The 17,190-nt window shown below is 38.2% G+C and overlaps 1 protein-coding gene across 3 annotated transcripts in view; it reads right to left on the bottom strand.

The window, feature by feature from the left end:
- The window catches only part of LONP2 (lon peptidase 2, peroxisomal), a 105,262-nt gene that overhangs the window by 22,875 nt on the left and 65,197 nt on the right, over positions 1 to 17,190 (bottom strand). For all 3 annotated transcript variants that reach the window (XM_023245149.2, XM_045046512.1, XM_003998012.5), the window contains exon 11: positions 13,236 to 13,369. In XM_023245149.2, coding sequence (XP_023100917.1) covers positions 13,236 to 13,369 — 134 coding nt within the window. The remainder of the gene's footprint in view (positions 1 to 13,235; positions 13,370 to 17,190) is intronic.

The following is a 17,190-nucleotide window of genomic DNA, read 5'->3' as shown; positions in this document are numbered from 1 at the left end:
GGGTGCATGTACCCCTTTGAATTACTGTTTTTGTATTTTCTGGGTAAATATCCAATAGTACAATTACTGGATTGTAGGGTAGTTCTATTTTTAACTTTTTGAGGAACCTTCCTACTATTTTCCTCTGTAGCAGCTTGCATTCCCACCAACAGTGCAAGAGGGTTCCTTTTTCTCCATCCACATCCTTGCCAACACCTGTTGCTTCTGTGTTTTTGATTTCAGTCATTCTGACAGGTGTGAAGTGATAGATATTTCATCGTAGTTCTCATTTCCATTTGCTACCGTAAACAGAACTGCTTTCTTAATTTCCTGTTCAGATTGTTCATTTCCCTTATCATCTTAAGCTTCCACTTCCCCATCTGAAATGAGAGAAATCGTATCTACACTTCAAATGGTTGTTATAGGGACAATGGACATAGGATATATAGGAATAATGAAAGCACAGTGTAGCCACTAAGTTTAGCCTAGGTTAGAATCTTGACTCTGACACTTACTGGCCTGTAAACCCTGCCTAGAGCAAGTCTGTTAGCACCATTTTCCCTAAAGCATTTGAGCACTTTGTCTCTGTGCCACATTTCAGCAATTCTCACAGCATTTTAAACTTTTTCATCATTATTATATGGTGGTCTATGATCAGTGATCTTTGCTGTTACTATTGTAATTGTTTTGAGGCACCACAAATCACATCCATATAAGAGGGCAAATTTAATCAGTAAATGTTATGTGTGTTCTGACTGCTCTACTGACAGCCATTCCCATCTTTCTCCCTCTCCTTGGACTTTCCTGTTCCCTGAGAGACAGCAATACTGAAATTAAGCTAATCAATAACCTTACAATGGCCTCTAAGTGTTCAAGTGAAAGGAAGAGACACACGTACACTTTAAGTCAAAAGGTAACAATGATTAGGCTTAGTGAGGGAGGCATGTCTAAAACCAAGAAAGGCCGAAAGCCGGCCCTCTTGGCCAAACAGCCAAGTTGTAAATGCCAAGGAACAGTTCCTGAAGGAAATTAAAAGTGATACTCCAGGGAACACATGAATGATAAGAAAGTTAAACAGCCTTACTGCTGATATGGAGAACGTTTGAGTGGTCTGGAGAGAAGATCAAACCAGGCACACAATTCCCTTAAGCGCACATGCCCCCAGAGCCAAGGCTCTAAGTCTCTTTAATTCTGTGCAGGCTGAGAGAGGGGAGGAAGCTTCAGAAGAAAAGTCTGAAGCAGGGAGAAGTTGGTTCATGAGGTTTAAGGAACAAAGCCATCTTTATAACATAACAGTAAAAGGAGAAGCAGCAGTGCTGATGGAGAAGCTATAACAGGTTATCCAGAAGATCTAGCTAAGGTAATTAATGAAGATGGCTACAGTAAAAACAGATTTTCAATGCAGATGAAACAGCTTTCTATTGGAAGAAGATGCCATCTAGGACTTTTACTGCTAGAGAGGAAAAGTCCATGCCTTCAGAGCTTCAAAGGACAGATGACTCTCTGCAGCTGGTAACTTTAAGTTGAAGTCAATGCTCAGTTACCACTCCAAAAATCCTAGGGCCCTTAAGAATTATGCTAAATCTACTTTGACTGTGTTCTACAAATAGAACCACAAAGCCTGGATGACAGCACATCTATTTACAACATGGCTTACTGAACATTTTAAGGCCCCTGTTAAGATCCACTGCTCAGAAGAAAAAAGATTCCTCTCCAAATACTGCTGCTCATTGACAATGCACCTGGTCACACAAGACTTCTGATGAAGATGTAGGAGATTAATGTTGTTCTCATGTATGCTAAAACAATATTCATTCTGCAGCTCATGGATCAAGGAATAATTTTGATTTCTGAGTCTTATTTAAGAAATACATTTTTGTGAGATTATAGCTGCCATAGATAGTGATTCCTTTGATGGATCTGAGAAAAGTAAACTGAAAATCTGGAAAAACTGAAAATCCATTATGGATCGTATTAAGAACATTTGTGATTCATGGGAAGAGGTCAAAATATCAACATGTACAGGAGTTTGTAAGAAGTTGATTCCAATCCTCACAAGTGACTTTGAGGGGTTCAAGATTTCATTAGAGGAAGTATCTGCAGATGTGTAAAGGGTAAGAGAACTAGAATTAGAAGTGGAGCCTAGAAATGGGACTGAATTGGTGCAATCTCATGACAAAACTTTAAGGGATGAGAAGTTGCTTCTTAAGGATGAGCAAAGAAAGGAGTTTCTTCAAATGGAATCTACTCCTGATGAAGATGTGGTGAAGATTCTTGAATGACAACAGAGGATTCAGAATATTACATGAATTTAGTTGATAAAGCAGCAGCAGGGTTTGAGAGGACAGGCTCCCAATTTTGAAAGAAGTTCTACTGTGGGTAAATGCTACCAAACAGCACCACATGCTGCAGAGAAATCATTACTGAAAGGAACAGTCGATGTGGCAAATTTCATTGCTGTCTTAAGAAATTGCCACAGCTACCCCAAACCTTCAGCAGCCACCACCCTGAACAGTCAGCAGCCATCATCATCGAGGTAAGATCTTTCACCAGCAAAAATTATGATTAAGATTCACTGAAAGCTCAGATGATGATTAACATTTTTAGTAATAAAATATTTTTAAATTAAGGTATGTATATTATTTTTTTGACATAATGCATACTTAACAGACTACAGGATAGTGTAAATATAACTTTTATAAGTACTGGGAAACCAAAAAAATTCACTTGATTCACTTTATGTGGTGTTCTGGACCCAAGCCCTCAATATCTCCAACGTATACCTGTATTCATGTTCTTCACTACTTGCAAATGAATCTTTCTAAATCATTGCTCTGATTATATCACTTCCACGTTTCCTCATCTTTACTGGCCTACATCACAAATTAAGCAAATTCCTAACTTCTAGAAGTTGTGTTCAAGATCAACCACAATAGATGCCAAACCACTTTAAAAAAAAATTTTTTTTTTTTTCAACATTTATTTTTGGGACAGAGAGAGACAGAGCATGAACGGGGGAGGGGCAGAGAGAGAAGGAGACACAGAATCGGAAACAGGCTCCAGGCTCTGAGCCATCAGCCCAGAGCCTGACGCGGGGCTCAAACTCACAGACCGCGAGATCGTGACCTGGCTGAAGTCGGACGCTTAACCGACTGCGCCACCCAGGCGCCCCCCAAAAAAATTTTTTTTACATGTATTTATTTTTTGAGAGAGAGAGGCAGAGCACAAGTGGGGGAGGGGCAGAGAGAGAATGAGACACAGAATTCGAAGCCGACTCCAGGCTCTGAGCTGTCAGCACAGAGCCTGACGTAGGGCTCAAACTCACCAACTGTGAGATCATGACCTGAGCTGAAGTTGGATGCTTAACCGACTAAGCCACCCAGGCACCCCCCAAAACACCTTTCTCATTGTAGTTCCCACTATTCTGGAACACCTTTTAGGCTGAAGGGAGTGAACAGCACCCAGACCATAATTTCACAGTTATGGAGCAAAACCTTGTCTAAGAAACTGGGCCCTATGTTCCTTATCTGCAGAAGGAGAGTCAGCCTAGATGAGCTCTAATCTTGCCACACCAACTCATCACAGTGCCTTACACAATACAGCTCTTTAGTTATGCCTGTTGAAATAAATCTTTGTAAAATCTCTGGACGAATGACAAATCACCAAAACAATGATTACTTTGATCTGCCAAAAGATTACTGTTCTTAATGCTGACTTTCTGGGGTAAACATAAACATTTTTAATTAGTGAAGATTAATTATGTAATAATATTATTACAATCATGCTGGGCTCCTGAATTCTGAAGGAGGAGCAAAATGAAATTCATTTGAACTGTTATTTGTGTGCATGGGTGCAGGAGGTGTGTTACTAGGTGTGTCAACAGCTAGTTGGCAGACAGGTTGCCCACGGACCAATGAAGGGGAATACTGTTTATATCTCAACTCTTTAGTGTGGATATGTATATATGGATCCAGACTGCATTCAGGCCTAAAGAGAAAGATTTGTATGGTTGCAGTTATAAAAACAACTAAGTTTTGTTTTGTTTTTTTAACTGAGTCTGCTTTAAAAAGTGAGATGAGATGCTGAGATTATAACCGGCTTTGTCATTTCTTACAAGATAGTACAAGTATGTGCCTCATAGCTAAACTGACCATGGACACAATGCTTCTGAGAGCTTTCTCTTGGGAAGGCAGAAAGGGGAAAACAAAGTATCTTAAAAACAAATCAGAAAAACCTGAATATTTCCAACTGTATAATTTGTGCTGTCAGTTTCAGGTTAATCTTTTCCAGAAAACCATGCTCCCAGCCAGAGGAAGTGTGCTAAATGCAACTGAGATTCAAGTTACTGACTGGGGCTGCCAAGGCATTTGTGCCTGCATATTTTCAATCTTTTTTTTTTTTTTTTAAAGGAATTAGTTCTAATGGAGAAATCCGTGGTTCAAATGCCCAGAAAAACCCTTATGCTAGCAACAAAATCTTTAACATCCTTTCTGCCAGTATTTAATTCATTACTTTGGGGATGATGATCACAACCTTAACATGACCAAATACATTTTCTTTCAAATTCACCTACTAAACATTTCTACATAGTAAATACTGAGATATTGATGGAAATTATGATTGTGAACCATTTCTCAATTTTAGAAGTAGTTATCTGTTCATGAAAACAAAGAATATTAAAATAGAATATCTGGAAAACATATTTTCCCATCTATTTATCCATTCCAATTAATTCTGAGATGTAAGCAAACGACCATTTTGTCTCAACTTACTAAAAGCAATTTCAGAAAGCTACAATATCTATAACAAAGCTTTCAATGATCAATTCAGTGCCTCACAGCACTTTTTTTAAAAACTTTTTTTTAACACTTATTTATTTTTGAGAGACAGAGCATGAGTGGGTGAGGGGCAGAGAGAGAGGGAGTCATAGATTCTGAAGCAGACTCTAGACTCTGAGCTATCAGCACGGAGCCCAACGTGGATATCAAACTCATGAACTGCGATATCATGACCTGAGCCAGTGTCAGATGCTTAATCGACTGAGTCACCCAGGCACCGCCCCTATTTAGCACTTTAAACACTGGCACAATGCTTGAAACATCTCACATCTAAAAATTATTTTTTATATATCTACTTCCTCCAATGGACTAAATATATTCATTAGAGGAGTTTTCCTTCATCTGCTTCCCAGGAACCAATCCAGAACCTGGCATACAGTAAATGCTAGCTGAATCACTGACTGAATGAGATACTGTACAAGGGTCCAAGACACAGGGTCTTAACTTTGTACCAGACAAAGGAGCACGGACCACTGTCTCCAAGAAGGTTTTGTGCATGAATAAATCTCATTTCCTGTATTAGAGATTCAAAAAATAGTCTTGGGAAACTTTAGATTATCAGTTAAAATGCAGAGGCCATGTGTAATATTAAAAAAAAAATGCTATTGTTATATCTTGCAACTTAAAAGGGTGGTTTTGATCACATGAGACAATGACATTTAAAGGCCATGACATCTTCCTATATGATTCATTAAATGAAACAATGGCTTTTTAATTTGTTGACAATATTTGATTTTCCTGTCCCAAAATAGAGTTTAAATAACAAATATTTTGTCTATCATACGTAAGTAGGGTTTTTCCTTCATTGCCACTTCCTTCCAGTCTACATAGGCAAACAAATCTTTCTTAAACCAGGCCAATATTGATGAGGGAACAATGAATAAATTAGCGTAAATGTCAGAAAAAAATATTAATATATCTTCATGACACTGGCACTACATGCCAACATGATATTTTCATTTCAGCATTAAAACATCACTTGATTTTACATGTTTGGACACAACGTGCTGCCTAATATCCCTACAAATGCAAAGTATTAAGCATACAAACTCTTATTCTCTAGATTTCATTTTTCTTTTTTTTTCTTTTTTTTTTTTGTAATCTTGGTTTGTAAAACCCAGTTAGCTGTAACAGAACCCTACAAATCTCCAAAGCTTTAGAACCAGCAAGCCAGGTGCCTTGGGACTAATACTCTCTCTTTAGTCCATCTTCCTCCACAGTTAACCTTAGTTCCTTTGACTATTAAAAAATTTTATTTGTCCTGAGCCCTAACACAATCAAAGGAAAGATAAGCAAGAACAGGTGAAGAAAGGCTTACATACTGAAATGCAAAGCTGAATTAAAACTTCTAAGCCCTGTTTATGTGACCTGGATCTCAGATAAGAAATCAGCTCAAGTATGACGCGTGGATCATGATCAACGGCATGGCATGTGCCGTGATTCAATGGCACAGACTTCAGTGTTGGCTTGGAAAAATCCTTCTGACAAAGAAGTTTCTTAGACTGTGATGGCTGCTAAATTGCTATAGCTGTTTAAATTGGTAAATTCTGTAATAAGAAGAAATATTCAAAATTGTGTAACTTCAGGATTAGGAAAAGGTAGGGCCAATTTAAATCCAGTGTCCATAAATACTAAAACTGGGACTAACAAGGTGCTCAAAGACCTCTTACCCATCAGACACAGGCATCTCCTCAGAAATGAAAAATCTGACTTCTCAGTATTAAAACAATCTAAAATAAACAGCCAAAGCGTTTGGTGTACAGTTTTCAGGTTCAGAGGCACACACCCAAACTATTCTCTCTTTTTTGTTCTAACACTAGCCAGAAAAGAAGATACGGGATTCCGGTTCAGACAGTTGAAGACGTTTACATGTGACTGGAACCAAGTGACAGCAAACTACTCAATTATCCTTGCTTCACTAAAAACAGCTAACAACGTTTTTATGTCCCCAAAGAAAACAAACAAGAACATCAACAAAATCCACACTGAAAGCTGACAAAAGTGGTTGCTAAAGAACCACTCATTTGCCTGTGAGTCTTATTAAGCTCTTCTCCCCCAAAGGCCCACCTAGCAGAGTAACACAGCTACTCTTAACTGTTTCTGCAGCACAGAAATTCCCACTCTCTATTAACAACCAAACCACAGGTTTTCTTTAGAACTCTGAACAAACTATCTCAACTCTCAGAAATGGGGGCTGTATTAACAGACATGAGATGTATAAAAGCCTTCTTTAAAATAAAGAAAAAAAAAGAATCTGTGAGAGCTAGTCTTCAAGATGACCCCCAGCAATCTCCACTTCCTAGGTTTCACATGCCTGTGTGGTGCTGTCTCTCACTGTACCAGAGTTGGTCTGTGTGACCAACAGAATGTGGGAGAAGTGATGACTACATCAGATTATAGCTTCTGTTCTAGACTCTGTCTTTCCCTTTCACATATCACTCTTACGGGGGAAAGCCAGTGGCCATGTCGTGAGAGTAGGGAGAGACTTATATGGTGACAGACTGAAGATCTGGCCAATAGTCAGCAAGGAACTGAAATCTGCTAACCACCATGGAGGTGACATTGGAAGCACATCTTCCCTGAGTTAAGCCTTCAAGTTGGCTGACAGCTTGAGTCTAACCTCATGGGAGGTCTTGAGCCATAACTCCCCCAGCAAAGTTTAAGCTGTTCCTGGATTCCTGACCCACAGATACTGTGAGATGATAAATGTTTGTTAAATGCTTTAATCTACTAAATTTTGGTGTAATTTGTTACACAGCACTAGATAACTAATGTAAAATCCAAAAGATAGGGACAGTTCTTGCAACAAAAGTACAAGACTGCTCCAAGAAGTCAAAGACAAAAGAACTTAGCAAAAAGTTACATAAAGCTCAGAGGTCACTTCCTAAAAACATTACAATGTTTTCTCCATTGTACTACTTCAATTACAGTATTCTCCACTGATACAAGAAATGTATTCATGACATTCATGACAGCAGACGAGTGACGAGAGAATTGGTAGGATTCAGATTTACAGAGGACTGATTAAAAAAAAAAAACAGCTGAAAGAATCAAAACACTTGATTCTCTTGCAGGAACAGCTTCCTGTTTTGGTTACAAAGGAGCCACACTTAAAATAACTATCATAAAGGATACTCAGGGCCTGAGAAGTCAATGGCAGGAAGCCACAACAAAGAACACTGAAGGTGGCCCAACAGAAGAGGATTCCTCCCGGAAATGGACCCGAGAAAGGCTAGGAGAAGAGCTAGCCTCGAGAATGAATGGCACGTACAGTGACAAAAGCACAATAAGCAAGGAGCAGGCATCCAAACTCCCTCAGCACATGGTTCTTCCCACAGCCTCTGACCCACTGGCTCCTGGCAATACTAAGCAGATGTGCTAATGCAGCAGGGTACCTGTCCTCCCCCAGTCAGTCGTGGGTGCACTGGGAGAATTAAAGTTAACAGATGAGGAGAACTGGTGCTGTAAAATTCAAATATTTTATCTTGACGCATTTTTAACTGTGAAGTTGTCTGGAAGGGACATACCAAAAAATTAGGCATATTATGTCTACCTTCTTCCACTTAATATTAGGTCGATTTTACTATCGTACCCAAGGCAAAGGTACCAGAGAAACAATACGTGTCAAAATACAACCCAGTCAAACAGAGATCCAAACCAAACTACAGAAATTGTCAGAGTCTGACCTGTGGTCAGCAGGGTCCTCAGGGAATCTATAATGGGAGGACAGGCATGTTTTCACGGACATCAAATCCTACTGCTTATGACTCATACCACCCAACCACTCAGCTTTTTCTCCCCCAAGTTATAGCTTCTATTTTCTTGGGGACTGGGAAATAGCCAAGTTTATAAAGATGCATCAGCTAACAGAATCAAATAGGCAAGGCACAGTGTTTATCGGGGAATGTTGTGAAGGGATATGAATTGAATCAAACTAGACAGCTACTGAGAATCCTGTACAAATGAGATTTTATCATCAATTAGGTGAAGAGTGGTCGCCTGAGGGCACAAAACAAAGATTATATAGACTGGTAATTTCTTCACATTTTTTTTTTTCCTGCCTACTTTGGGTATTACCACTATATCTATTCAACATCCTCCTGAAGGTCTCAGCTAGTACATCAGGGAAGACATCAAATAAAAGGTGTAATAACAGCAAAGGAAGAAGTAGAAACTGACATTATTTCCAATTTTGATAACTGATGGTGTACACAGAAAATCCAGAAGAATCTATAGTTAGAATTAATAAGTCAATTTGGCAAGTTTGCTGAATAGAGGTCAATGTAGTATGCCCACATGGTAGTAGCAGGAAAAAATTAGAAAATAAAAAATTAAAAATACCATTTACAATTATATACATACACAAAGATCCAGCAACTAGGAATATATCTAAAGAAAGAATATGCAAAACCTCATCACTGAAAACTATTAAAACACTTAAAACATTTATTAAGACTTAAATCAAGCTAGTCATAAATTAGGAGACATGATAATATCAAATTGTCAATTCTCCCCAAACTGATTTACAGATTCAATGCAATCAAAGTATCAGGAGGTTTTATTTACTTATTTGTGGAAATTGACAAGCTGATTCTAAAATTTATATGGCTAAAGGACCTACAGCGACACCTGGATGGCTCAGTCAGTTGAGCACCTGAATCTTGATTTTGGCTCAGGTCATGATCCTGTAGTGTCTGGGTTCGAGCCCTGCACTAGACTCTGCACTGATGGCTTGGAGCCAGCTTGGGATTCTGTCAGCCTCTCTCTGCCCTTCCCCTGCTTTGCTAACAGCACAGAGGCAGCTTGGGATTTTTTGTCTCCCTCTCTCTCTGCCCTTCTACTGCTTGCTGTCTCTCTCTCTCAAAAATAAATAATCATTAAAAAAATAATAAAGGACCTACAATAGCCCAGGCAATCCTGAAGAACAAAGCTGGAGGACTTACCCTAAACTAGCTATCAAGACTGTCTAGGACACAGTCATTCTTGAACCTGTGTATGATGCCACCACTGGAAATTTCATCCCAGGCCCAAAGTACCCATTCACTCCTTACACGTTCCTAGAAGTGTTTATCTGTGAGTTCTATAACATAAACACAGTATTCCTTTAAGTGATATTTTAAAAGCTTATTTATAATGGTGTCTTATATACCTCATGAATAACCATTAAATCTGTGTTATTTCTTTTTTTCTAGCTAATTTTTCAATTCTTTCTATGAAAGTAAGAAACTAGCATCTTGAGGTTAAGTTTAATGTAGCTTCACCAATAAATACTATTATTTTTCAAAAATAATTGAGAATGTTCCATATTCTGAAAAACTATAAGGATTGATTAGAACACAAATCATTTCCTGAGGATCATTTTTGAAGGGAAAATCTTAAGATATTAAATGGACACATATGATACATAAGTACTGGAACAAATGGACATTTGCCTAACTCTTTACAGAGAAACATCCAAGTATGCAAAATTGAGTAAATCAGACATGTGTGTCCATAGCTAAAGGCAGGCAAAAAGGAGAATAAAACTTTAGCCACCTATTTTTTTTTTTTTAATCTCCCAACACAACCAATATCCCGGAAGGAAAAAAGTACAATTCAGAATACTACAGTAACATGCGAAAAACACAGGAAGTACTGCTTTTATGAAATAATTCCCATACTTCATGGGTAAGTGACCGAAACCATAAATATTCCTCCTCAAACGCGGATCAACTATAAATCTCACCAGGCTTTTAAATTCCGTTATTATTTGTTCCGTTTAACTGCCAGTTCAGACCCCACAAATACAAAGACAACTGTTCACAGACCAGTGTTTCTGGGCCTACGCCAGAAAGTGTGTTCGATACACTGGAGGTTTCTGCCTGTTTTGAAGCTTGTGGCCTGAAATTACTTTTCTTCCTGGCAGTAACTCCAAGTCCAGCAGTATTTTAACATTAAAAATAACTCCCTCACTGCATTCCTTGAAGTTTCTAAAACAACTGTTCTATTTTATACTCTGATGTTAAATAATTCATTTCTTAATGAGGAACTTTCAGTTATTAAGCTTGCACCATTTGAACTTTCTGGCATAAAAACCTAGTATTAACTCTTTTGTAGAAATGTTCCTTTTGGATTGGTTGAGTTGATAAACACTAATTTCAAGACACCTTATAATTATCTTACTAAAATCTGGAGGAGAGTCATTTATAGTAAACTCAAGGGTATCTTACAATATTTGAATCACTGTAGAGTCCACAGGCATCTAATGAGGACCACAACCAAAATCACCATCAAGAGACAAGTATTTATCCTAATTATTTATCTAGATGACCTAGGTAGTATCTTAACTACTCAAATCTGCTTAGTTATGTTATCATTTAGGGTTTGTTCTGTGAATCATGGATTAAGAAAAAGTAACCAAATAAATGTTGTCATGAAAAAATGCATGTTCCCATACAGTTCACAAGCTGTTTGAACAAGTTCTTGAATATTTCAGGGTTATCTTTAAATAGCTAATATGATCACAGACATTGTTAGAAATATGCTAATGGACATATATATAAACGTTAAGCACTGCATGACTATGGTAAGCTTCCTTTGGCCTGCAGGCCACAGCACAAAGGGAGTGTTGCAAGAATAAAAAGGAGGAAATTCAGGAGGATCTAGGTCTTACATTTAGAAAGAGAAAAAGGGGAAAAACACCTCAGTTCTCCACTGTCACTGTCAGCTACACCAGTGATTCATTCCATTCTTGATAGGTTACCACTCATTTAGGGCATTTTTTTAAAAATTCAGATTTTTGAGGGGCACCTGGGTGGCTCAGTCAGTTAAGCATCTGACTTTGGCTCAGGTCATGATCTCACAGTTCGTAGGTTCGAGCCCTGCATCCGGCTCTGTGCTGACAGCTCAGAGCCTGGAGCCTGCTTCAGATTATGTGTCTCCCTGTCTCTCTGTCCCTCCCCTGCTTGCACTCTGTCTCTCTCAAAAATAAATAAACATTAAAAAATTTTAAAAGAAAATTCAGATTTTTGAAAATAATGGTCTGAACAAGTGTTTATCTTTAAACTTCCTCTCCAAGTCGTACTAAAATGACAATTAAGAAATTAAGAAAGTATAAACCCTTAAGGACAAAAAGAATTAAGACAGAAGACAACAGCTAATAAGAGATGCTGACAGTATTATGGAAAACAGCAGGTGAACAGGAAGTAACAAACATTTAACCTAGAGAAATGAGAAGCCTTAATGTCTGTGGGGGAAGGGGAGTTGTCCATACAATCCTACAAAAGCTAGGGAATTCGAAGTACCCCTGAAAATACTGATGGGTAATGTACAGTACTAAACATAAAAATGTTAAAGTCTGCGTAAGAAACAATTAGAGCTCAAGATCCCTACCCCTACTCCACAGAACCAGGGCACTATCCTCTCTAGTTGAACAGAAATGGGAAGTTTACGCCCTGGAGAAAGCAAACCAGGAAGGTTCTGGCACAGTAGGAGCAGGGGTGGAAGCATCATACTGGAAACAGGCAGGATGATTATATGAAAGTCTACTCTTTTGATGATAACATGTAAAATATACTGTGCTTAGCAACACAAGGAAAAACAGGGAAGATTTTTACATCTGTTCCACTATCTGTCTCACAAATTACAGTTCTCCAACCACATTCATCAAACTCCTTTCTAGGAAGAGCTATGGAAATGGTAGGACATCTAACAAATCTTTTTACTATAAGAGAAAATTCCAATTCCCTTCTGCTCAAGTCATGTTTTGTTAAAGCAAGTTTTGGCAAGCAGCATGGGATGATGAACTGAGACCCTGTACAGGTCTGGGGCAACAAATTAAAACTTGCAAACCGGGTACCAATGGAAATGTCCACATTTGATTTAGTAATAGAACGCTTCTTTTTTTTTTCCCATCACCACCTCCACAATTATTTAAGAAAAAAATAATTTAAATTACATTTTAATTGTATACCTATCAAAGAAAATGTGTAAGACAAATTATTATATATAAAGCTCTTCCAGAGTACAAAGATCTACCCGTGAGGTATTTGGACAGCTTGGATTTTTTTAACTGATGTAATAATTTTCTATGGTATAAATACTGAAAGACTCAACAACAGTGTGGATCAAAGGGAAAAAAGAGAACACCAGAACCCATACGTAAAGCTTACCATCATAAATCTGGAGAAATTTACGATACCCTTAAAGCATTAATACTGAGTATTATTCCAGCCTAAACTCTGTACTATTTGTAAAAGAGAATCCTCTTAATAAAATACATCAATGTTAAGTTATTACTTATTCACTGGACGTCTTTACCGGTGGAGTATTATGTGCCACTGCTCCAAGGACTATCCAACACCACCCCTCCACATCCAACTCTTTTTTGCCATGGCCTCCTCCCACCAAGCCTGAGAGTACCAAATCAAAGTCACAGACCTTCTCCCTCAGCCACATCAGAATGGTCCAACTTGGCTTCTTTATGTTGTCCTTCTGCCACCTTCACAGCAACAGCTCGGCAAATGGCTCCAAACTTCCTATCCAGAGAGCGAACCCCTGCCTCTCTGGTATACCTGTCATCAAAGAAAAATATTTTATTTTGGCTAAGCACCACCTGTAAAAATAGAAATAATATGATTAACATTTATATGAAAGAGTGTACATTTAAAAGTTCATTACATTTTTTTAAGTCTTTTTATTTTATTTAATTAATTAATTTATTTTTAATATGAAATTTATTGTCAAGTTGGTTTCCATACAACACCCAGTGCTCATCCCAACAGGTGCCCTCCTCAATACCCATCACCCACCCTACCCTCCCTCCCATCCCCATCAACCCTCAGTTTGTTCTCAGTTTTTAAGAGGCTCTTATCTTATGGTTTGGCTCCCTCCCTAACTTTTTTTTTTCCCTTCCCTTCCCCCATGGTCTTTCATTAAGTTTCTCAGGATCCACATAAGAGTGAAAACATAGGGTATTTGTCTTTCTCTGTATGACTTATTTCACTTAGCATAACACTCTCCAGTTCCATCCATGTTGCTACAAAAGGCCAGATTTCATTCTTTCTCAATGCCATGTAGTGTTCCATTGTGTATGTAAACCACAATTTCTTTTCCATTCACCAGTTGATAGGCATTTAGGCTCTTTGTATAATTTGGCTATTGTTGAAAGTGCTGCTATAAACATTGGGGTACAAGTGCCCCTATGCATCAGCACTCCTGTATCCCTTGGGTCAATTCCTAGCAGTGCTATTGCTGGGTCATAGGGTAGATCTATTTTTAATTTTTTGAGGAAACTCCGCACTGTTTTCCAGAGCGGCTGCACCAGTTTGCATTCCCACCAACAGTGCAAGAGGGTTCCCGTTTCTCCACCTCCTCTCCAGCATCTATAGTCTCCTGATTTGTTCATTTTAGCCACTCTGACTGGCGTGAGGTGGTATCTGAGTGTGGCTTTGATTTGTATTTCCCTGATGAGGAGAGAAGTTGAGCATCTTCTCATGTGCGTGTTGGCCATCTGGATGTCTTTAGAGAAGTGTCTATTCATGTTTTCTGTGCATTTCTTCACTGGATTATGTTTTTCGGGTGTGGAGTTTGGTGAGTTCTTTATAGATTTTGGATACTAGCCCTTTGTCCGATATGTCATTTGCAAATATCTTTTCCCATTCTGTCGGTTGCCTTTTAATTTTGTTGATTGTTTCCTTTGCAGTGCAGAAGCTTTTTATCTTCATGAGGTCCCAATAGTTTGTTTTTGCTTTTAATTCCCTTTCCTTTGGAGATATGTCAAGTAAGAAATTGCTGTGGCTGAGGTCACAGAGGTTTTTTCCTGCTTTCTCCTCTAAGGTTTTGATGGTTTCCTGTCTCACATTCAGGTCCTTCATCCATTTTAAGTTTATTTTTGTGAATGGTATAATAAAGTGGCCCAGTTTCATTCTTCTGCATGTTGCTGTCCAGTTCTCCCAGCACCCTTTGTTAAAGAGACTGTCTTTTTTCCATTGGATATTCTTTCCTGCTTTGTTAAAGATTAGTTGGCCATACTTTTGTGGGTCCAATTCTGGAGTCTCTATTCTATTCCATTGGTCTATGTGTCTGTTTTCATCCAATACCATGCTGTCTTGATGATGACAGCTTTGTAGTAGAAGCTAAAGTCTGGGATTGTGATGCCTTCCGCTTTGGTTGTCTTCTTCAATATTACTTTGGCTATTTGGGGTCTTTTGTGGTTCCATACAAATTTTAGGATTGCTTGTTCTAGCTTCGAGAAGAATGCTGGTGCAATTTTGATTGGAATTGCATTGAATGTGTAGATAGCTTTGGGTAGTATTAACATTTTAACAATATTTATTCTTCCAATCCATGAACACGGAATGTTTTTCCATTTTTTTATATCTTCTTCAATTTCCTTCATAAGCATTCTATGGTTCCCAGCATACAGATCCTTTACATCTTTGGTTAGGTTTATTCCTAGGTATTTTATGCTTCTTGGTGCAACTGTGAGTGGGATCAGTTTATTTCTTTCTTTTGCTTCATTATTAGTGTATAAAAATGCACCTGTTTTCTGTACATTCATTTTGTATCCTGTGACTTTGCTGAATTCACATATCAGTTCTAGTAGACTTTTGGTGGAGTCTATCAGATTTTCCATGTATAATATCATGTCATCTGCAAAAAGTGAAAGCTCAACTTCATCTTTGCCAATTTTGATGCCTTTGATTTCCTTTTGTTGTCTGATTGCTGATGCTAGCACTTCCAACACTATGTTAAACAACAGCGGTAAGAGTGGACATCCCTGTTGTGTTCCTGATCTCGGGGAAAGCTCTCAGTTTTTCCCCACTGAGGATGATATTAGCTGTGGGCTTTTCATAAATGGCTTTTATGATGTTTAAGTATGTTCCTTCTATCCCAACTTTCTCGAGGGTTTTTATTAAGAAACGATGCTGGGGGTGCCTGGGTGGCGCAGTTGGTTAAGCGTCCGACTTCAGCCAGGTCATGATCTCACGGTCCGTGAGTTCGAGCCCCGCGTCAGGCTCTGGGCTGATGGCTCAGAGCCTGGAGCCTGTTTCCGATTCTGTGTCTCCCTCTCTCTCTGCCCCTCCCCCGTTCATGCTCTGTCTCTCTCTGTTCCAAAAATAAATAAACACTGAAAACAAAGAAACGATGCTGAATTTTGTCAAATGCTTTTTCTGTATCGATTGATATGATCATATGGTTCTTATCTTTTCTTTTATTAATGTGATGTATCACATTGATTGATTTGCGAATGTTGAACCAGCTCTGCAGCCCAGGAATGAATCCCACTTGATCATGGCGAATAATTCTTTATAAAAAGAATTATATATATATAATATATATATATATATATATATATATATATATATATATATATATATGCTGTTGAATTCGATTTGCTAATATCTTATTGAGAATTTTTGCATCTATAACTTGGCAGGCCAGAAAGGAATGGCAGGAAATATTCAATGCAATAAACAGAAAAAATATGCACCTGAGAATCCTTTATCCAGCAAATCTGTCATTCAGAATAGAAGGAGAGATATAGGTCTTCCCAAACAAACATAAATTGAAGGAATTCATCACCACTAAACCAGCCCTACAAGAGATCCTAAGGGGGATTCTGCGAGTGAAATGTTGCAAGGACCACAAAGGACCAGAGATATCACTACAGGCATAAAACCTAAAGACACCACAATGACTCTAAACCCATATCTTTCAATAATAACACTGAATATAAATGGACTAATTGCTCCAACCAAAAGACATAGGGTATCAGAATGGATAAAAAAAAAAAAAAACAAGACCCATCTATTTGCTGTTGACAAGAGACTCATTTTAGACCTGAGGACACCTTCAGATTGAAAGTGAGGGGATGGAGGACTATTTATCATGCTAATGGAAGTCAAAAGAAAGCCATACTTATATCAGACAAACCAGACTTTAAATTAAAGGCTGTAACAAGAGATGAAGAAGGGCATTATATAATAATTACAGGATCTATCCATCAGGAAGAGCTAACAATTATAAATGTCTATGTGCCAAATACGGGAGCCCCCAAATATATAAAACAATCACAAACATAAGCAACCTTATTGATAAGAATGTGGTAACTGCGGGGGACTTTAATACTCTACTTACAGCAATGGATAGATCATCTAGACACAGGATCAATAAAGAAACAAGGGCCCTGAATGATACATTGGATTAGATGGACTTGACAAATATATTTAGAACTCTGCATCCCACAGCAACAGAATATACTTTCTTCTCGAGTGCACATGGAACATTCTCCAAGATAGATCACATACTGGCTCACAAAACAGCCCTTCATAAGTATACAAGAATTGAGATCATACCATGCACACTTTCAGACCACAATGCTATGAAACTT

Source organism: Felis catus, chromosome E2 (assembly GCF_018350175.1).
Source record: "Felis catus isolate Fca126 chromosome E2, F.catus_Fca126_mat1.0, whole genome shotgun sequence".
Classification (NCBI taxonomy): domain Eukaryota; kingdom Metazoa; phylum Chordata; class Mammalia; order Carnivora; family Felidae; genus Felis; species Felis catus.
The sequence above is the reverse complement of the archived record's forward strand: the minus strand, read 5'-3'. Positions and strand labels throughout refer to the sequence as shown.